General features: G+C 38.1%; 1 protein-coding gene across 1 annotated transcript in view; it reads left to right on the forward strand.

The window, feature by feature from the left end:
• CCDC148 (coiled-coil domain containing 148) overlaps positions 1-22,905 on the forward strand; it is a 212,964-nt gene that overhangs the window by 15,596 nt on the left and 174,463 nt on the right. Inside the window, exons 5-8 of the mRNA XM_010859012.1 lie at positions 2,214-2,296; positions 2,493-2,644; positions 5,051-5,146; positions 5,224-5,405. Of these exons, the coding sequence (XP_010857314.1) occupies positions 2,214-2,296; positions 2,493-2,644; positions 5,051-5,146; positions 5,224-5,405 (513 nt within the window). The remainder of the gene's footprint in view (positions 1-2,213; positions 2,297-2,492; positions 2,645-5,050; positions 5,147-5,223; positions 5,406-22,905) is intronic.

The raw sequence follows: 22,905 nt of genomic DNA on the forward strand, positions 1-22,905 counted from the left end.
CGGAGGGATGGTATGGGGCGGGAGGTGGGAGCGGGGTTCAGGATGGGGAACACATGTACACCCATGGCTGATTCTTGTGAATGTATGGCAAATTGTATGGCACAATATTGTAAAGTAATTAGCCTCCAATTAAAAAAAAAAAAAGAAAAGAAAAGAATGGCCTTGCAATGGAGACAGTGCAAGTTCGATCCCTAGTTGGGAATGGGATCCTAGATGCCACAGGGCAATTAAGCCTTTATACTGAAACTGTAAGAAAAAATCCCAAATGACGCAACAAAGACCTGATACAGCCAAATAAATTAAAAAATATATATATGTTATGAAATAACTTCTGGGTATACTCCACTGTCATGCACCCATTCTCAGTATATCAGTTTCATCAGTTCAGTCACTCAGGTGTGTCCCACTCTTTGCGACCCCACTGACTGCAGCACACCAGGCTCCCTTGTCTATTACCAATATTTGAAGCTTGCTCAAACTCATGTACATTGAGTTGGTGATGCCATCCAACTATCTCATCCTCTGTCATCCCCTTGTCCTCCTGCTTTCAATCTTTCCCAGCATCAGGGTCTTTTCCAATGAGTCAGTTCTTCGCATCAGGTGGCTAAAGTATTGGAGATTCAGCTTCAGCATCAGTCCTTCCAATGAATAGTCAGGACTGATTTCCTTTACTGGTTTGATCATTTTACATATGATAATATACATGTTTGATTGACTGGTTTGATCTCCTTGCAGTCCAGGGGATTCTCAAGAGTCTTCTCCAACATGACAGTTCAAAAGCATCATTTCTTCAGTGCTCAGCTTTCTTTATAGTCCAACTCTCACATCCATACATGACTACTGGAAAAATCAAAGCTTTGACTAGATGGACCTTTGTTGGCAAAGTAACGTCTCTGATTTTTAATGTGCTGTCTAGGTTGGTCATAGCTTCCAAGCAAGTAAGCTTGCTTCCAAGCTTACTCCTTGGAAGCAAGGAGTAAGCATCTTTTAATTTCATGGCTGCAGTCACCATCTGCAGTGATTTTGGAGCCCCCAAAATAAAATCTGTCACTGTTTCCATTGTTTCCCCATCTTTTTGCCACGAAGTGATGGGACTGAATGCCATGTTTATGATCATGGCATCCAGTCCCATCAATTTCATATGTAATCTTAAAAAAGCTTTTGACTAAGACCATATGCTAAAGAAATAGTGTCATCGACAGTAGCACCCCCTCCTTTATACATGTAAACAAAACCCTTGTCTCATATTTGTAAATTGGCTTAAAAGATGATGACACATATATAAAATAGGATACCATGCAGCCACTAAGGTAAACAATAATTACAAAAATTGCTTGGAATAAATAAATAATTATTTATTATTATTAAAGTTAGTTTTCAAAAAGTCTTAATGTAAAATGGTAGATAGGCTATAATTACAACTATTTAAAATATTCATGCATATAGACAAGGACTAGAAACTTACATACAAAAATAAAAATAATCATATTAAAGTATTATATTGTTGCTATTTTCTTATTTTATACCATTTAAATAATGTATCTTAACAATCATAACAAATCAAAACTCTTTTTATGATTTTTATCAAACCTGCCATAAATAAGGGATTGAGTACAGTATATTTATGTCCATTTAGTGCTGGTTATAGTTTTACTCTAAAATGACTATATTTAAATAATATAGTAAAAGTTTATTAAGATTTATTATATTTTTGGTATGTAAAATACATACTTTTACTCCCATTTCCCTAAGTCAGGACCTTCTCTGAACTTTTAAAATAACCTCCTTGTTGGTCCAGGTTTGCCTGATCCCCTCTTCATCTTCCATTTTTATTGATCACCCTCCTTCCAGCCCATCGTCCATCTTGTTGCCTTGGAAATCTTTCTGAAACACAGATCTGAATTGGTGTGGTCAGCTTAATATCCTTCAGTGGCTCCCCACTTCCCACTGCTCTTACCACCTGAAATAGTGCAGGGATGTATCCTGTCCTTGCCTTGCTAATGCTGTTACTTCTGAGGTATGCAGCCATACTTCTGTCTCTCTCAGTGTCTTGGAGATTATCTAATCGATGTTAGGAATGTAGTATGCTGTCTGAATTAATGAACAGGTGAATGAAACCACATTAGATTGAGTATTTCTACTGCTAGTTATTTTTTAACTTGTATATATGTTTATGATTATAATATAATTGATTAAGATATTGTCTATTTCAGATACAAAATGGAATCTGAAATAAAATCCTTATTCAGTGAAGAGAACATTGGAAATGAATGTCTTTCTGACCTTATAAATTTTGGTAGGTTTTGTTTTTTCTTTGGTCCCACATTTAAAGGGGAGTTTTGTTTTAAAGATGAAAGTGGGCCACACATTTCAGTCTTTTAAATATTAACTGCTGTTTGTTTTTTTCTAAAGGAATCCAAAAAATCTGCATCTTAATGACCTGTTCTTGAAGAAACTTAATAATGTGTTGCTTTGATTTTGTTTCACCATAGAACAGGAGTTATCAGAACAATGGTGCACATATCTTAAAAATGTAATAAATCCTATTCAGCAATTGAGAGAAGATCTAAAATACAGACAGCATCACATTTCACAGTATTCACACTCACACAGTGAATCTAACTCTATGAAAGTATTGGAAGAGGTCAGTATATCTCCTTTACTTTTAATACTGTAATATTTGGAAGAGTCTGAGATAAACGTGTATGTTTTATGTGCTTAAATAGAATGTATAGCAAATTCTGTCCCTTAATCTGTCCAACATGCTCATTTCTCACCTAGAAATGTTACAATAACCTCATAACCCTGCTTTCCTCCTTTCTCCTCCTTCCAGTGTATTCTGAGGTCCTATCCTAGGGACAGGGATTAAGTCATCCTCCTGGTAAATCCCCTCAGGGCTCCTACTGGCCAGGGTTCCTCCTGTAATAGGGGTGGGGCAAGTGTGCAGCCTGAGCCCCTGACCTTTAGCTCAAGATCCTTAGCGTGAGACCTTTAAAGAGAGACTGTTAGAGTGAGATCCTTAGAGACCGTTAGCATGTAACCATTAAGGGGTAACTGTTAGCGCTGTGGTTACAAGTCCCACTTCACCAGCAGTCAGCCATGAGGTGGTCCTCACAGCACGAAGTGTGGTGAGAAGTGGATCACCACCCTCTCTGGGGTGCTCCAGGCCCTCTGACCTCTAGCTGGCAGGTGAGCTGGTGGACCTGGGGAAAGGGTGAGGGCTGTGTCCTTCAAGGCTCCAGAACCTTCACCATGGCCACCTACTGGCCAGGCCCAGGCCCTGAAGCAACAGCAAAACTCTCCCCAATCCCCATCTTTTAGACCTAATGGTGTGGCAGTCTCCATGGGCCACAGTCTGTAGGACCAGGTTCCCCCAGCTTTGGGCCATGTGATGGCTGGGTCCTGGGCTTCTTGCTCCCTCAGTGATAATGGCTGGGCAAGGCCTGGGGAGTGGACCCTGAAAGTGCCACCGGCTGAGATCTGTCTCCTCAGCCAGGCCTGGGTACTGGTGGGAGGATCCAGACTGCTTGCTGGACTAACGCTCCCAGGCAAGGTAACCGGCTGGCACAGGGACTCCCTCCTCCTAGCCAGAGTCTGGATCTTGGCGGGAGGGGAGAAGTTGAACCTTGGGACTTTGCTCTTTCTTGTTAGAACAGAGACTATCGTTTGTTTCAGTGGAGGTTTGCATGATCTTTGTGACCTGACCATGACTTAACTTGGAGAACAAAGGATCTGACACTAGAATTTTGCAACAACTAACTATGGCCCCTCCCTTACCTTTCGTATAAAAAGGGATTTGCTAAAAGCTTTTGGGGAGTTTGGGGTTTTTTAAGGCATGAGCCACCTGTCTCTTTGCAGGGCCCTGTAGCAAGCCTTTCTCTGCTCCAAACTCTGATATTTTGATATCTCTTGGCCTCACTGTGTGTTGGGTACCTGGTACCAAAACTCCCCATGCATCTGACCCCACCTTCCACCTCTTTAGTCTTACTATCTATCTGATACCCTGCTTTACCTACTAGACTTTGTCCTAACAGTGCTGGCCTTCTTCCTATTCCTCACATAAGCCAGACTCCTTCCTGTCTCAAGGCCTTTGCACGGGCTGTTTCTTCCGTCCCACTGATGGCTCTTTTTGTCTTTTAGTCTTAGCATTAATGTCCTTTCCTCTGAGATGCCTGTACTGACCACTCATACGAGAGAAGCCCCAGTCACTCCCTATCCCCTCACCCAGTTTATACCTCACTTACCTCCTCCTGATACTTTCTTACCTACTTTTTTATGAGTTTACTTACTACAATGGCAACCCACTCCAGTACTCTTGCCTGGAAAATCCTATGGATGGAGGAACCTGGTAGGCTGGAGTCCATGCAATCGCAGAGAGTGGGACACGACTGAGCGACTTCACTTTCACTTTTCACTTTCATGCATTGGAGAAGGAAATGGCAACCCACTCCAGTGTTCTTGCCTGGAAAATCCCAGGGATGGCAGAGCCTGGTGGGCTGCCGTCTGTGGGGTCACGCAGAGTTGGACACGACTGAAGCGACTTAGCAGCCACTGACTAGAGCATAAACTCCTTTATCATGGTTGCCACTGTATGTAGGCTTTCAGGTGATTTTTTTCTTACTCTATTTTTTTAGTTGCTTTTGTAGTATTGTCATATTGCTTTCATAAATAATTAAAAATGAACATTAAAAATCAGTGCCCATCTGGGGATCAGTAGCAAGGATGTGAGGAAAGGAGGGGGTGATTGGAACAGAGGCAGTCTGGTAAGCTTTCTGCCTTATCACAAACAAAACTCACTGTGAGTGCAGAGTGGCTATAATTGAACTCATTTTGGGGTTATCTGTCCAGAAGCCCCTTTAAAGCTCCTTTGCCTGATGGACACTGCCTGGATGTGACATCTCTTGAACCCTCTTCCATGGATTCTGAAAGGGACTTTCACTTATTTAATTTGTCATCACTTACTGACTTTTGAGACAAATTTCTGTGACTTTAAATTTAAATATTGAATAAATCAATAATTTGCATACCACTTGCTTTAAATGTCCTATAGGTTGACTTCGTGAAGAAACAATTGAAAGCTGTCTATGAACAACTTAGGCTAGAGCAACAGGAAATAGAAAATTATCTTTCAGACTGGAGCATGAAAGTAAGTGCAATACAGATAGTAATCTATCAATTTGTCATTTATATTAAATAGAACAATCATATAATTTTTTTTTTCAGATATTAGATCATTCTTCAGAAGAAAGAAGTAACCTGCTTAGTCAACTGCCCATGGAATTAGAAACTTTGGAATGTCCATACCCTGACTTGAAATCTTCAATCCTTAATGAATTCTATAACTTTACAGAGAAATATCAAAAGAAACTTCAAGATTTTGATCTGCAGTTAGAAGACATATACAGGTGATGAGCTAAAACTTCTTCAATTATGTAGGTTTTTGTCATAAAATTTTTTATTTTTTTTAGGGGTCACTATACTTCTAATTTACCATTTTTAGAGACACCTTGTGCTTGGAATATAGTCTACCAGTAAATGTTTAAATTGACTCTTGAAAGGAGAGGTTTTCTTATTTTTTCTGCAAAGTAATTTCCCTGAAGTAACGGTTTTAAAGATTTGTATATGGTTAAAGTATCTTTCTTATTTATCACTTTACTATTGGTAAGAAATAGTTTTTAAACATGAATTTTTTTAAAACTTGAATTTTTTATAACTGAATTTTCATTTCAAGATATGAAGCTTCTCTTCAGTGGAAATTTTAAAATCAGTACTAAAAATTGATTACAGAGGAAAATATACCCATGTAATTATGTTATCTGTAATCTACCATGATTTTGCCCTATACTGAATACAAAACATATTTTATAAACTTTTTTAGAAAATGCACCGTTAAAATTCAAGTTTAGTTAATTTACAATTTTGTGTTAGTTTCAGGTGTATAGCAAAGTGACTCAGCTATATATATATATATTTTTCAGATTATTTTCCATTGTATGTTATTATAAGATATTGAATATAGTTCCCTGTGCTATAGAGTAAATCCTGTTGCTTTAAACTAGACTTTGTCCTAACAGTGCTGGCCTTTCTGTTACTTTATGTGTAGTAGTTTGTTAGTCCCATATTCCAAATTTATCTCTCCACTCATTTCTGCTTTGGTAAGCATATGTTTGTTTTCTATATTTGTGAGTCTGTTTCTTTTTTGTGCATAGATTCATGTATTATTTTTTAGATTCCACACATAAATGATAACATGTAATACTTGTCTTTCTCTGACTTCACTTAGTAAGATAATCTCTAAGTCCATCCATTTTGCTGTAAATGGCAATAAGAAAATGACTTTTGATTGTATCATGAGAATGACAATCCTCTTCTGAATGACAACTATAATGCTAAGTGACTTAAAATTCTTGTTGGCAAGGCCATCTTCTCTAGTGTAAATTCTATATTAAAATTCATTTAATGAACAAACTGAGAAATGCCACCCTGGGTCAAATCAATAACCTACTTCATATATTGTTAAGTATATAAAGTTTCTGGGGAACATTTTGTAGGAAAATATGCTTTTTACTCTATTATGTTGAATTCAAAAATTTCCCCAAAGAATGTACATTTAAAAAGAAAGAAACACTATTGAAGGGACATATTTATAGTAAATTAGAAGTAAAAGACACTTCCCTTTAAATGAAAGATGATAAATGTGCAAATATTCAGTTCAGTTCAGTCGCTCAGTCGTGTCCGACTCTTTGCGACCCCATGAACTGCAGCACGCCAGGCCTCCCTGTCCATCACCAACTCCCGGAGTTCACTCAAACTCATGTCCATCGAGTCGGTGATGCTATCCAGCCATCTCATCTTCTGTCGTCCCCTTTTCCTCCTGCCCTCAATCCCTCCCAGCATCAGGGTCTTTTCCAATTAGTCAAATTTTCACATGAGGTGGCCAAAGTATTGGAGTTTCAGCTTTAGCATCAGTCCTTCCAATGAACACCCAGCAAATATTAGTATTTATTATATTTCTTAATGAATTGCTTGTGAATGAAGCTCTTCTATGTAAAATTACTAGTGTTAAGAAATTAATAACAAAGACAATCTTAAATCCTACCAACCCGAGCTCTTTGCTTTCTTAGCTTCTTGATCCAGACTCCTCTGTGACAGCTTCTGTGTGTCTCAGCTCTCGGAAAGGCAATCCTAGGTGAAGTCTGTGGCTTTCAAGACCTAAGCTGGTTTCTTACTTCTCTGTGGCAACGGTCACATGTTCCTCATAGGCAAACATGTTTGTGGTCTCCTGAAAGCCCCCTGCCTTTCTGTCTTCCTTTCTTCCCATCTTGTAATAAAGCTGAGAAAATATTAATAATATATAATTAATAGTTTATTTATTGATTAATTATACTTTAATTGAAACTCAATCACAGTGAAATATTAACCATGTACTTAGTTTATCTCTAATTGTAAAATAAACATCCTCTCTCCCTTCCCAACCCCAACCTTGTTAAAGAGATTTTAGAACTCATCCAGCAAGGATGAGGGGGTTTTTTGTGTTTGCTGTTGGTGTTTTTAGTAATTAGACTGATTGTGCCATGAAGGGAGGTAAACCTGACTGTCGTTTTAAAGCGGGTTGGCTGCCCCATGACCTTTCCTCCCAGATGGCATCTTGTCCCTCAGGAAAGCTGGCTGAGACTGTGGTATTTCTAGGTTAATGGCTCCTAAACATGGAAGCTTTGCCTTAGCAGCCTGTATCAGCTCCCTTCCACTAGGATCTATTTTTTACAACACACTTTCTTACCTCTGTTTGAATCTAAACTCTTTGTGCTCTTCTTTTGGGTAACCCTGCACCACTCAGTAAAGACTGAGATTCACAGCTCCATTGCCATTACTGAGATTAGAGAATGAGATGAATATGCTAAGATTTCTGCACAAAGAAGCAGCACTGAAGGAAAAATAGCTCAGAAAGACTTGATGGAAGAAGTATGATTCACTATGGAATCTGAGGAATGCATAGGGTTAAAATAAGACAGAAGGGCGCTGGTAAGAACCTTCCCAGAAGGTATATTCAATGCTGAGGCTGTACACCCTAGAAGATAAAGTAATTAGCAATATTTGTATCATTAGCACCAAGCATATCCTGGTACATAGCAGCTTCTAAATAAATGATTGCTCAATTGAGATGAATGAAAGGTGAAAACAATGAGGTGAGAGTGGCAAGTCCTGTTATGAGAGCAGTAGAAAAGTACTTTGGAAGAATATGGGTTCATAAATTCTAGTTTAATAGTCTGTTTGTCACATATAATTATCCAGAATAAATTTCATATAGCTAATGATATGTTCTACTTGATGATATTTATTCAGTAATCCTTAATATACAGTGGTCGCTGCTAAGCTCCTTGGTAAGGGGTTCAACAGGTAGACTAGACTAGAATGTGTCCTTCCCTTTAAGAAGGCTTGGAATATTGAGGGGAATGGACATATGCACATTTACCCTGACCAAATTATGGACAAATGCCAACTGCAGAGACCATGACAAATATGCTGGCAGTGAATGATGAAACACCAATAAAATTGAATGAGATTTCAGAAGTAGTCTTACTTAGGAGAAAGAGAATAAATAGGCTATTCTGAATAACTACAGAGGTGGTGTGCATCAGAAATCTCTGGCTATTGGTGAGTCAGTCATGTAAATATACTGTTCTATCTAGCACAATGAATTATATGTTTAACTCTCATTTGCCAATATCTGCCATGATTTGGATAAGACCATTTCACCTTTTGGTTCTAGTTTTTAGGCCTTGTAAGAATTCGCATAGCTTGTGTACATGTATGCGTACACCTGCACAAGTGAGTGTGTATATATTTTAAATAGATGCCTACTGCTAGGACTAAGAAGGCTGAAAGGTCTGGGGGACATTTTTAAATTATAAGAAATTTTCATTGCGATCATGGTTAATCCCAACATTTAACTGCTCCTATTTAGTAGCAGCTTGCCAGTTTGGATTGGAATGATTCCATCCCCAGATCCAAAGGTACACCCTAGCTGGGAATGTGTACCAGTCAGTAGCTTCATTTCCTCAGACCACAGCAAAAGGTGGTCCAAATCAGAGCAAAGCTCAGAACTTTTGTTAGATACAGGTGAGAAGTAGTGCATTCTTTTCACTGTGGTTCTACCAGGAAAGTACACAACTGTGGTTGCTGCTGGCAGCCATGTTGTGAGTGAAGGAGAGCAGCAAACAAGCAGAGGAGAGGGTACAGATACCATGGGAGACTGGGTTGGTACCTTGTTTGAACAGCATGGGAAACCAACCTCATTGCTGCATTTCCAAAAGCAATTAGTCCAATTAATGTCTTAAATCAGTTTGACTATAAAATTCCTAATTTTATTCAATAGTTGATCTGATTTCAAAATATCCTGCTGCTGCTACTGCTAAGTCGCTCCAGTCGTGTCCGACTCTGTGCGACCCCATAGACGACAGCCCACCAGGCTCCGCTGTCCCTGGGATTCTCCAGGCAAGAACACTGGAGTGGGTTGCCATTTCCTTCTCCAATGCATGAAAGTGAAAAGTGCAAGTGACGTCACTCAGTCATGTCCGACTCTTCACGACCCCATGGACTGCAGCCTACCAGGCTCCTCCATCCATGGGATTTTCCAGGCAAGAGTACTGGAGTGGGGTGCCATTACCCATGACTCATGAAATTAATCTGTTAATTTAATACAATTGGAATTGAAGAATTCTTGAACATTATTCCAAAATATATTAGGAAGATTAAGGTTGTGAAATTGCCCAAAGTTTCAGAATGAAGAATAACTGGGGGTGGTTGTTCAGATGCTCCGTCATGTACAACTCTTTGCAACCCCATGGACTGCAGCACGCCAGGCTTCCCTGTCCTTCACTATCTCCTGGAGTCTGCTCAAACTCACGCCCATTGAGTTGGTAATGCCATCCAACCATCTCATCCTCTGTCGTCCCCTTCTCCTCCTGCCCTCAATCTTTCCCAGCATCAGGATCTTTTCCAATTAGTCGGCTCTTCCCATCAGGTAGCCAACTTATTAGAGCTTCAGCTGTAGCATCAGTCCTTCCAATGAATATTCAGAGTCAATTTCCTTTAGGATTTCGTTTAGCAAGTTGGTCTCCTTGCTGTCCAAGAGACGCTGATAGTCTTCTCCAATACCACAGTTCAAAAGCATCAATTCTTTGGTGCTCAGCTTTCTTTTTGGTCCAACTCTCACATCCATACATGACTACTAGAAAAACCGTAGCTTTGAGTAGATGGACCTTTGTTGGCAAAGTAATGTCTCTGCTTTTTAATATGCTGTCTAGGTTGGTCATAGCTTTTCTTCCAAGGAGCAAATGTCTTTTAATTTCATGGCTGTAGTTACCATCTGCAGTGATTTTGAAGCCCAAGAAAATAAAGTCTGTCACTGCTTCCATTGTTTCCCCATTTATTTGCCATGAAGTGATGGGACTAGATGCCATGATCTCAGTTTTTTGAATGCTGAATTTTAAGCCAGCCTTTTCAACCTCCTCTTTCACTCTCAAGGGGCTCTTTTGTTCCTCTTTGCTTTCTGACATTAGGATAGTATCATCTGTTTATCTGAGGTTGTTGATATTTCTCCCAGAAATCTTGATTCCAGCTTATGATTCATCCAGCCCGGCATTTCACATGATGTCCTCTGCACAGAAGTTAAATAAACAGGATGACAATATACATCCTTGACATACTCCTTTCCCAATTTTGAACTAGTCCACTGTTCTATGTTTGGTTCTAACTGTTGTTTCTTGATGTGCATACAGGTTTCTCAGGAGGCAGGTAAGGCGGTCTGGTATTTCCGTCTCTTTAAGAATTTTTCAGTTTGTTGTGATTCACATAGTCAAAGGCTTTAGTGTAGTCAGTGAAGTAGAAGTAGATGTTTTTCTGGAATTTCTTTGCTTTTTCTATAAGAAAAATTTCTGTAAGATATAGCAGATGTTAGCAATTTGATCTCTGGTTTCTCTGGCTTTTCTAAATGCAGCTTATACTTCTGGAAGTTCTCAGTTCATGTACTGCTGGAGGCTAGCTTGAAGAATTTTGAGCATTACCTTGCTAGCTGTGAAATGAGTACAATTTGTGGTAGTTTGAATAGTCTTTGACATTACCCTTCTTTGAGACTGGAATGAAAACTGACCTTTTCCAGTCCTGTGGCCACTGCTGACTTCCAAATTTGCTAGCATATTTAATGCAGCACTTTAACAGCATCATATGTTAGGATTTGAAATAGCTCAGCTGGAATTCCATCACCTCCACTGGATTTGATTGTAGTAATGCTTTCTGGGATCCACTTGACTTCACACTTCAGGATGTCTGGCTCTAGGTGAGTGACCACACCACTGTGGTTGTCCCTAGGTAGAATGGGAAAGACTAGAGTTCTCTTTAAGAGAAGTAGAGATACCAAGGAAACATTTCATGCAAAGATGGGCACAATAAAGGACAGAAGTGAAATTGACTTCATTGTGGCTAGGAGAGTGGTAAAACTTGCATACCGAATATAAATATATATTTAATATTAAAGCAAATTAGAAGATTTTATATGTCTGTAGCAGCTCAGTGAAAGAAAATAGAAATACAGAGAGTATCTATAATAATTTAATTTGATGTAAAGGTAAAATTTTTATACTGTGAGGGAAAGATTGGATTATTTATATGATAATACTAAATAGCAGGGAATTAGAAAATGAGGTTAAATCTCTTGTTCCATGTGACTCAATGAACTCCAGATGCATTAAAATATGAATAAGAAAAAAATCGTAAAATAATTAGATAAAAATAAAAACAAATATTAAGTAATCTTGGAGTAGAGAAGTCCTTTTAAAACATGTTGCTGCTACTGCTGCTAAGTCGCTTCAGTCGTGTCCAACTCTGTGCGACCCCATAGACAGCAGCCCATCAGGCTTCCCCATCCCTGGGATTCTCCAGGCAAGAACACTGGAGTGGGTTGCCATTTCCTTCTCCAATGCATGAAAGTGAAAAGTGAAAGTGAAGTCATTTAGTCGTATCCGACTCTTTGCGACCCCATGAACTGCATGTTACCTGCAGTGAAATCATGAAGAAAAAATTTAAATATATACAATGACATAAACATTTAATAAAATCTAACAGGATGTTTCCTCAGGCAAGTATAAAATCTTTAAAGAATCAATATGGACTTCTAATTTTCTGTCCAGCAAGTAAGGGGTTTATCATTTGCTACTCTGCTCTGATGAGGAGTAGAAAGTTGAGCAAACTGGAAAATCAACAACTCTTCTTCTGTATGTCAGAGGAATAAGGCCAAGGGCAAATCACTGCACCCAAAACTGGAGACACGGGTTATACAGAGAATCACAAATTATCTGAGAAGAAACCCATTAGCAGAAACTTTCATAGGAACCAGTGTTGGGGTAGAAAAAGCTGCACTATAATTGATGAATTACTGGATGCTGAGTGTGGACAACTCAGAATTAAAAATCCTAGGGACCTTAGTCATGGGCGCTCCCCACACTTTTTTGAGTTTTACTTCAAGGAGTTCCACTAGATATCCACAGTGAATATTTGTGAAAACTCCCCTCAAGCCTCTGGTAGGGGAAAGGGAAAAACACATTTTGAGTAACCCCAGAGGATTCTGTTCTTCTTAACAAAGGCTGCTCAGTGGAAAAGAATCAGCCTTCCAATGCAGGAGACTCAGGAGACTCTTGTTCAGTCCCTGGGTTGGGAAGATCCCACCCTCCTTCCATATTGTTAAAGTGTCAATTGTATACTTGAATATACAGTGATTTATTTCTGACTCTTTTTTTGACTTCTTGGACAGTAGCCCACCAGGCTTCTCTGTCCATGAAATTTTTTCAGACAAGAATATGGAGAGGGTTGCCATTTCTTACTCCAGGGGATACTTGAATATATAGTGATTTATTTTTGGTTATTCATTGTAGTAGCTAAAGATTAAGGAAATAATCTTAATACCAATAGGGGTTAATTTTATAAGTTTCTGTACAATGTATTATTTTCTGGATTAAAAAATAATGTAGGGAATTGCCTGGTGGTCCAGTGATTAGGGCTCTGTGCTTTCACTTCTGGAGACCCTTAGCTCCCCTGGTCTGGGAGCTAACATCCTGCAAGCTGCATGGCACAGCCAAAAAAAAAAAAAGTAAATACTTAGCATTCACCAATATGAAACACTCTCCAGGGTCAAGCTGATTAGGGTGTGATATAAGGTTAAGCAAACCTTGTAACAGTGTACAGTACACATTTTGTAAATTAGTAAAAAGTAAACGTGTACTCTCTCTCTCATTACATATACATATATTCAGATATATATTTGCTTATATGTCTGAAAAATACAAAAAAATTGATACCTTTTGTTTCCTTGGGGACAGGAGCTAGAAGACAGGGCGTCTGAGTGTGAGAGAAAATTTTTATTGTACCCCCCCCAATTTATTAAACCTTTTGAATTTTGAAACCTGTGAATATAATATCTATTCTAAAGACAAGGGATTTTTTAAGGAAAAAATAATAAGGGTAAAAATTAAATGATAAATAGGAAATATTGGCAAATATCAGGCACAAAAAATTAAAATCATAAAAACATATGAAGACAGTTTGCTAATTAATTGATTGAATGAACAGCCAGAAGTGAAAAGGGACAAAGGAGATGAAGAAGTTATTTATATTTCATATTTTCAACAAATATTTGTTGAGAAATTACTGGCATAAAATAGACAAAATCCCCTGTACTCATGAAGCAAGTTGGAGACACACAGTTAAACGTGATACCTAGTTAAATTATTCACAGCAGTGCATTAGAAGGTGAAAAGTCCTCTGAAAAAAATAGAATTAGAGTAAAAGAGAAGTTGCTGGAGTTGTGGGGGAGGAGGCAGATTGTAATTTTGAATAGATTTTTGGCAATAGTCCCAGTTGAAAAAGTGACATTGAAGGGAAGTCATGAAGGGAGCAAGAGGGCTGCTCAAACAGAAATATGGAGTATGAGTGTTCTAGCCATGTTTACTAAGGTGGGTATGTTTCTGGCAGGAGGCTTGTGTGGCAGGAACAGAGTTATAGATGGGAGAAGGGTAGAAAGTATAATCTAAGTGGTAAGAGTGAGGGTGGGATATTTAGAGCCCAATAGCCATTTCTAAAACTTCCAATTCTACTCTGAGTACTATGGGAAGCTATTGGAAGCAAAAGTATGAGGAAATGTGCAGAGTAACAAGACCTAAGTTATGTTTTAGCAGTGTCACTCTGGCAGCTGTTGTGTTTATGATGGAGGAAAGGAGGGGCAAGAGAAGACTGAACCTTTAGAAAGTTATTTTAAAAGCCCAGGTGAGAGATAATGATGGCCTGCATTAGGAAGTGGAGGTAGTGTGAAATCATCAGCTTTTGGACATATTTAAAAGGTCACGCCAGTAGCACCTACTATTTAATAAGGCATGTGAGAAAAAGAGAGCAATAAAAGCATAGTCCAAAATTTTGTGGTTGAGGAACTGGAAGGAAGAAGTTACCATTAACTGCGTTGGGGAAGATTGTAAGCAAAGCAGAGGGGAAAATCAGGCATTCAGGTTTGGAACTATGAGTTTGATGCCATCAGGTGTCCAAGTACAGCCTTTGGGAAGGAAGGCAGTCAGTTTTATGAGTCTGGAGTTCTGGACAGAGATCAGAGCTGGAGATACGTGTTTGTGAGTCACCAGCATGAAATTGGATGTGATCACCAAAACAGTGAGTGAAGGGACAAAGGAGAAGATAAATACTGATTCCTTGGGTCTGCTGGCATTACAGTGTCAGCATGAAGAGGAGTCACCAAGAAAGGAGATACTAGGTCTGTTAAATACAAAGGAAACCTGAAAAGTGTGCTGTTCCAGAAGGCAAGGTAAGAGGGAGTGGGCAGCACTGTAAGCTAAGGAGGGGTGATAACACTAAGTCAAATAAAATAGGACTGGTGGTTGACTGCTGACTCCATATGGAGGTCGTCGGTAACCGTTTTCATTGAAGAAGTGGCAACAAATGCCTGACTGGGTTGGATTCAAGTGAATGGGAGGAAACAGTCGAAGGCAAAGAGCATTGATAATACTTTTGAGAAGTTCTTTTTCAAAGGAGAGCAACAAAGTAGGACCAGACTTTTATGTTGTTGTTTTGTTTTGCTTAAAATGGGACAGATATCAGTACGTTTGATACTAATGAGAATAACCCCTAAGAGGATTTAGTACACAAGTGGTTCAATGTAGAGTATATGGTCAGATTCTGGGAGATAAATTGATATTGTGGTAGCAGTCCATGGAATTCTGCATAATACAAATGACAGAGGGATTTATGAAAACCCCTCTACTCATGGAAAAACTTTAAAATACTCATATTTTTACTTATAAAATGGTAAAACACAAAAGGAATTTATCCAAGATTAAAAGTATGGGGGAAATGAGTATTTTTATACATGATTAGTATATAAACTCTTTTGTGAGGCAGTCTGGGAATATGTCATCACATATCTTTATATGTGTAAATTATCTTTATCTCTTTAGAAATAATCTTAAGGGAAATAATCATAAAAGTGAAATAAATAGTTGGCTTTGAGAGTGTTCAATATTATTTTTCTTTCTTTAGTGATAGCGAAATCTTCAAAATGACTAAATAGCCAACACAGGGGATTTAGCTTCATCAATTATGATATATCCACACCATGGAATACCACACTGTCATTAATAATTATATTAAAGAATTTTTAATGACACAGGTAGTTGCAATAAGTAGCTATGCAATTAAAAAATCAGGCCACAAAATAGTTTACATAACACGGATTCTCTTTTTTCCCTTTCCCTCTTAGCCACACGAAAAAAAAAAAAAGACTGAGATTATCTACCTGCATAAATTATAATAATAGCTATCCCCAGGTAGTAATATTATAAATAATTTTGGCATACATACTATTTCTATTTTATAAAGCAAAAATAGAGACTTTTAAAAATCTAAGTTAAAGAGGGAAGAGGGGACCATTGATATTTATTGAGTACCTGTTACATGACATGACAAATACCTGTAATTTTAATCTTCAATACACCTCATTTAAAAAGCTCTATTTTACTGATTTATTTTACAGTTGTAGCTATAGATGAGCACTTTCCCCTAAGTTTCTAAAAAGTAGATAGCTGAACAGGAATGAGTTTCTTCTGATGCATCTGAATAGAAAGCTTCTCCCCCACACCACACCACTTTAAGCATGTATATGTACCAGGGTATTGGTAAATTATGTTGATGACCAGAACAGTGCTGTGTCATACAAGTGTGATGTGAGCCACAAACATAATTTAAAATTTTTAACTAGTCATAATAAAACATTTTAAAAGATAAAATTTATTTTAATATTATATTTTTAACTAAATTTAACTTAGTGCAAAATAGTATATTTTTAATATTTAATCAATAATTTAAAATTATTAATGAGTCATATTACATTCTTTTTTTACACAAAATCTTTTGATATCTGGTTTACGCTTCACACCACAGCATACCTGAATTGGGACTGGCCACATTTCAAGTGCTGAATAGCCACAGGTGGCTAGTGGTTACTATCTTGGACAATATGGCTTAAATGTTTTACTAAAACAATTTTTTTTAAAAATTGGCTTCAGTTGAACCTATTTATTTATTCAGTATGTTTGTGAAGCTATTTAAATTCTGTTTGGATTGTATTTCATTAGTAACATGACAAGTTTAATTACTTGTTTTAGACTTAGATGAGATTGTGGCTTTAATTTCCTAACATTTGGTGAATTAATCATATAGATGAGACAAAATTGTTTGATGCTCTACTTAGCTATGTCAGATTTGAAGCCAATATGTGGCAAAAACTATACAGTGATAACAAGTAATTTCTACTTTATTGTTTGAAAAATATATTACATTTTAAAATATTGATTCATAATTATCATTCTTTTATGAGATCTGAACCTTGAGTGCTATTTAAAAACCCACAATGATTTTAACAATTTTGGCCCTCTGGATGTACATTGTGAAGACCCACTAGTTTTATATTTTTTCAACTAAAAATTTTCAATTTACCCTAACTATTAATGACTTTCAAAATAGCTAGTTAGTGGTATCTGTCCCTGTTTCCACTTTTTCCTCTTCTATATGCCATGAAGTGCTGGGACCAGATGCCATGATCTTAGTTTTTTGAATGCTGAGTTTTAAGCCAGATTTTTCACTCTCCTCTTTCACCTTCATCAAGAGGCTCTTTAGTTCCTCTTTGCTTTCTGACATTAGGGTGGTATCATCTGCATATCTGAGGTTGTTGAGCCACCAGGGAAGTGATAAAAAAAAATTTGAATGAACATATTCTTATACATGTGACTATATTTTGATGAATACAAGATAGAAGACAGAGAAAGGAGCATAACAAACAACTGTAATTTGCTTACTTGATGATGTTACAAGAAGTTCAAATGCTGGAGCCTTAATTGTTGTTTAGTCACCGAGTGATGTCTGACTTTTTTGTGACCTCATGGATTATTGCCCACCAGACTCCTCTGTTCATAAGATTATCCGAGAATACTGGAATGGGTTGTCATTTTCTTCTCCAGGGGATCTTCTGACCCAGGTATTAAACCTGCATCTCCTGCACTGGCAGGTGGATTCTTTACCCATGGAGCCACCTGGAAAACCAGAGCTTTAATTAGCAGGTGGCATTTTTCTCTGAGAATGTAGTCTCAGAACTTTTGGAAAGTTTCAGTGCCTGGGCATGTCCAGTCTCAGGTTCTACATTTCTGGCTGTATTTTAAGGGTGGTTAATGAGGAGAGAAGTGCTCAGAAACAAGAGTATTATTATTTGAACACTAACGTATTCACTTAGTCACACTGGTTACGTGACCCCCTCAAGCAATATCCACAGTCACTGCAACTCCCATTTTCTCTTGGCCTATTCCAACAGGGATGGTCCAGCCTCACCTGGGAATTTATGTTTCTCCTGGAGAGGTAATAATTGCAAACTGAGATTTTTATTTTTTGTCATATGTATTTCATAGCTTTCTCCTAAAATAAATACATTGTTGAAAAGATTTACTTTGTGTTCTTAAACTAAGAGTCACATTTGGTGATTGCTCAACCTATTCTGGGTTTGCTGTGGGAATAAAATGAAGTTTAAATTCTCTTGACTTCAGTGGAATACATTTTATCAAGGGGAAAAATAGGTCCAATTTCTCAAGGACATCCCCAAAACTAGTCTTAGATTTTTGCTTTTGCTTAATTAATAACTTAGTCTGTGTATTGACGTATATGTTATGTTCATTTAAATGTCTTTTTGGAAAGTACAAGACTAGTGGTAATAAATTTCTAGTTCAGAAGTCTTTATTGTTAGTATCACAGTAGCCCACAACTGCCTTCTTGATATAATTGCTTCACATAGAAGCTACACAGTATAATGGTGCATGAGGCTACATTTTTGATACTTCAGAAAACTGAAAAATCAGGCTTTTACAGGATGGAGTGAGAGTCATTTATGAGAGGTTTTTGTTCTTCACTATATGAAATCAAATTAATCTTGAGTAAATCAGATTGAAGAAAATGGAAACATATCAGCTTGACAGATTTGTGTCCAAGACAATTGGTCTATGTTATTTTTTAACCTGGATGACACAGATAGAATTTGTTATTAAAATAATAAAACCTGTGCAGTTATAGGCAAAGACAGGATTAAAATTTCAATGGACAGGGTTGCCAAATTTTGATATGAGAGGAATTATAATGTCTATTTAATATATCAAACCAACTGTTAATAACAAGTTTTTCCTACTTCCTTGAAGTCCGCCTGTGGATAAATATAATCCTTTGAGGGAACCATATCATTAGAACTGAGACTATGGATAACCAGTAATGTAAGAAACTATGAGCATTGCTAATGTCTAAAAAGTAATAAATTGAGAAAAAGAACCATCATTCTTCTATTCCAGTCTTATAATTCTTAATGACTACTGGTAGTTGGTTTGAGGTGATATTATAAAAGTTTTATGTGACAAATAAAATTTCAGAAGGCCTCATAATCATTAATTAAATTTTTCCTCATCCCATCCCAAAGAAGTAGTCCAATTCTATTATTCTTGCTTTTGAACCTGGAAAATTGAGTAATAATATCAATATAAAATAATTTTATTCACTTCAACTTTATTGCATCTAAAAATATCATTGTCTCTCAAAAGTGAAGAATAAAACAGTAACATGAAAGCAGATTTTGGCTCAATAAGACTTTTTTAAAAAAATCAAATAATACGTTTGTGGGTGATCTTGTCTTTACCAATTCTGTTCACTTGAGTTTGAGCTTGTTTTGTTTTTTTGTCTTAAAAATGGCCTTTGGTGTTGAACACTGGTCAGATATGCAGATGACACCACCCTTATGGCAGAAAGTGAAGAAGAACTAAATAGCCTCTTGATGAAAGTGAAAGTGGAGAGTGAAAAAGTTGGCTTAAAGCTCAACATTCGGAAAACTAAGATCATGGCATCTGGTCTCATCTGCTGCTGCTACTGCTGCTAAGTCACTTCAGTTGTGTCCGACTCTGTACGACCCCATCACTTCATGGCAAATAGATGGGGAAACAGTGGATGACTTTATTTTTCTGGGCTCCAAAATCACTGCAGATGGTGATTGCAGCCATGAAACTAAAAGATGCTTACTCCTTGGAAGGAAAGTTATGACCAACCTAGACAGCATATTAAAAAGCAGAGACATTACTTTGTCAACAAAGGTCTGTCTAGTCAAGGCTATGGTTTTTCCAGTGGTCATGTATGGATGTGAGAGTTGGACTATAAAGAAAGCTGAGGGCTGAAGAATTGATGCTTTTGAACTGTGGTGTTGGAGAAGACTCTTGAGAGTCCCTTGGACTGCAAGGAGATCCAACCAGTCCTTCCTAAAGGAGGTCAGTCCTGGGTGTTCATTGGTAGGACTGATTTTGAAGCTGAAACTCCAATACTTTGGCCACCTGATGCGAAGAGCTGACTCATTGGAAAAGACCCTGACGCTGGGAGGGATTGGGGGCAGGAGGAGAAGGGGACAACAGAGGATGAGATGGTTGGATGGCATCACCAACTCAATGGACATGGGTTTGGATGGACTCTGGGAGTTGGTGATGGACAAGGAAGCCTGGTGTGCTGCAGCTCATGGGGTCGCAAAGAGGCGTACACGACTGAGTGACTAAACTGAACTGAACTGAACTGGTCTATTCTCAGTCAGCTAAGCAGTGTCCCTGTTGGTGCTGGTTACTGGGCACACTTGTTCTGCATCCCTTGAATCACTGTAATCTTAATAGTATTGATACTTGCCTTCCAAAGCAATATTAGGATGTTACATTTAAAAGGTCATTTTTCTTCCATTATATGAACTATCAAATAGGATATCACTGGCTAAAAGCAGAGAATATTCAACCCAAGTGAAAGTAACATAAACAATAAGGCTATTTCTTATTTCACTTGAAGCCCAGAGGTAGAGAAGTCTAAGCACAGTGAGGCCTAGTTTTCTGCATTGTCTTGCCTTGCCCTCTGGCGGGATAGATAGATGACCTTCTGTCAGATAACTAGAGCAGTTCCACACTGCCACACTCAAGCAGAAAGAGACCTCTTCCTTGTGTCTTGTCTGAAGAGCCAGGAAACCTTTGCCCCAGAAGACTTCTCCTCCCATTTCAGTGGCCAGAATTGGGACATTTGTCCATGATTATATCAAGCACTGTCAAGAACAGAGAGCCTGAGAATGGTTGATTGTGAATGGCTTAAGATCAATCAAGATTCACTCCCGAGTCTGGAATGGGGCTCACTTTTCCTGAAGTGGGTGTGTGGGTAGGGATTATGGAAGAAGATAAATCTTGAATAAAATCAGGATTCTGGTGAGCAGAAGCAAAGATAGAGGCAATGTCTGCTACAATTTTCTTTTTCTTACTGGTCTTGTGATGACTATAATTCTTTAAAACTTTGCATATGGGATGGTTGAGCCATTATGTTTTACTTTTAACAAGCTGCTTTGTCTTGATCGTATTATTTCCAAATTTCCACTGGGAATCCTACTTCCTCTTAAAACTAGTGGTGAATAGACGTAAGGACAAAGATGATTTAGGTGTATTGCCACTATTCCAGCTACTCCACCTCCAAAAACTATACACATTCTGGTTAAAAAGTTCAGTTTTCGATGCAAACTACTTTTAAAAAGTATCTAAGTAAAAGCAGAATGCTTGTTATAAAAATAGCACTTGCAGCTTCCAAATAAATCTCTTAGCCTCTTGACCAGATTTCCATTCCTAAACCCTCCTGTAAGAAATTCTGGAGCCATCACTTTTGGAACCCTGTCGTATTTCTTTCCTATCACCCCTCAGAAGAAAGTGGTTTGGATGCTGGTGCAAGTTCTGGCTTTACCTTATAGGTCACTTTTTTGCTTGTTGATTTTTCAGTTCACTGGATTTTAATCATATTCCCAAGAGCCTACTTTATTCTGACTGTCTGAGAAGGTAAACTGAGCAGAGCTTGGGGAGCCTGGAGGGAGAGGACTGCTAAGTGGCAATAGATCTCCTGGAAGACAATGTACACACCCAAACAAAATCCAAGGAGCAGATTCTGTTGGTCAGAAATGAGTCTGAGGTCAGAGAGCCCTTTGTAAACCAGGCAGAAAATCAAAGATAGATTGGTATTTGGACAATAGGCCTGGGATGGAGTTGTCACTAGCTAGGGAGACAGTTTCAGGAGCTAGGCTGATTAGTTTCAGTATTGGAATGGTTTTGACTTGGAAAGACAACTTTGAAAAGTGTTGTCAAGTTGTATTTTCTAGAGAGTCAGACTCAGTGCAGCCAAACAAGCAGATTGTGTCTGAGCCATCTTTTATCCACATTCTTCCACCAGTGGCTCACTCTCCTGACAACATTACACTTGAAGAGATAAGAGTTTTTCTTTAGGCTCACTGTACAGACTCACTGTAATCACTTGCCAATCAAGGCAGTCATCAGATGCTGGTAACCGCACCAGTTAGCTTCAGGAGGCACTAATTACCAGTTTTCTGGAAAGCCTCCTTTACCCTGAGAAAATTTAAGACAGCTTTCAGGCAGTTTGAAGACACAATCTTTAGTTTCAGAGACTTGTTTCTCCTGTTGTCTTACGTCCTTGCTTGCCATCTTGGCTGTCCCCACACTTCTAAATGTCTTTAGACATGATGGAACCACAACCCTGGGAAGTGATTGAAACATGACTATGAAGAAAACTGGTAGTTAATAATTGTGAGTCTGGTTAGGATTTTTTATGTAAACATGAGAAAACAGGTAATTCAGAACAGAGGACAACAGGGCTGTGAGCATTCAACCAGACCAAAGCCAACTGTCCCCCTAATTCTACCTGTTTGAGTCATTATAAAAAATCCTAACCAGACTCGACTGAGCAACTTCACTTTCACTTTTCACTGTCATGCACTGGAGAAGGAAATGGCAACTCACTCCAGTATTCTTGCCTGGAGAATCCCAGGGACAGCGGGGGCTGGTGGGCTGCCATCTATGGGGTCGCACAGAGTCGGACACAACTGAAGTGACTTAACAGAAGCAGCAGTAGCAGCAATATTGGGAAGCAGGGGATGGAAGGTAAGGACTGAGTAGTAAATATCTCACATTCGTGCAGGGTAAAATTTCCTGAAACATTTTAAATTAGAAAATTTGGATGGACAAAAAAAAAAAAAAGAAAGAAATTGCAGAAACTTACCAAAGACCTTTTGTCTAAAGGTATTTTCAAAAGTACTAAATTTTAGGATAATTTTAAAGTCTTCTTTAAATTTTTCTTTAAATTATAGTCATTTTTCAAATTCAAAGGTAAAAAAGTGATTGGAATATTTTTTAGTATCTGTGTAATTTAGCTAGTTCTGTCATCATAATCACCTGTAAAACAGGTAAAGTAAATAATAACTTTGGA

The sequence above is a fragment of the Bison bison genome, unplaced genomic scaffold (genome assembly GCF_000754665.1).
Source record: "Bison bison bison isolate TAMUID 2011002044 unplaced genomic scaffold, Bison_UMD1.0 scf7180017864452, whole genome shotgun sequence".
Classification (NCBI taxonomy): Eukaryota; Metazoa; Chordata; class Mammalia; order Artiodactyla; family Bovidae; genus Bison; species Bison bison.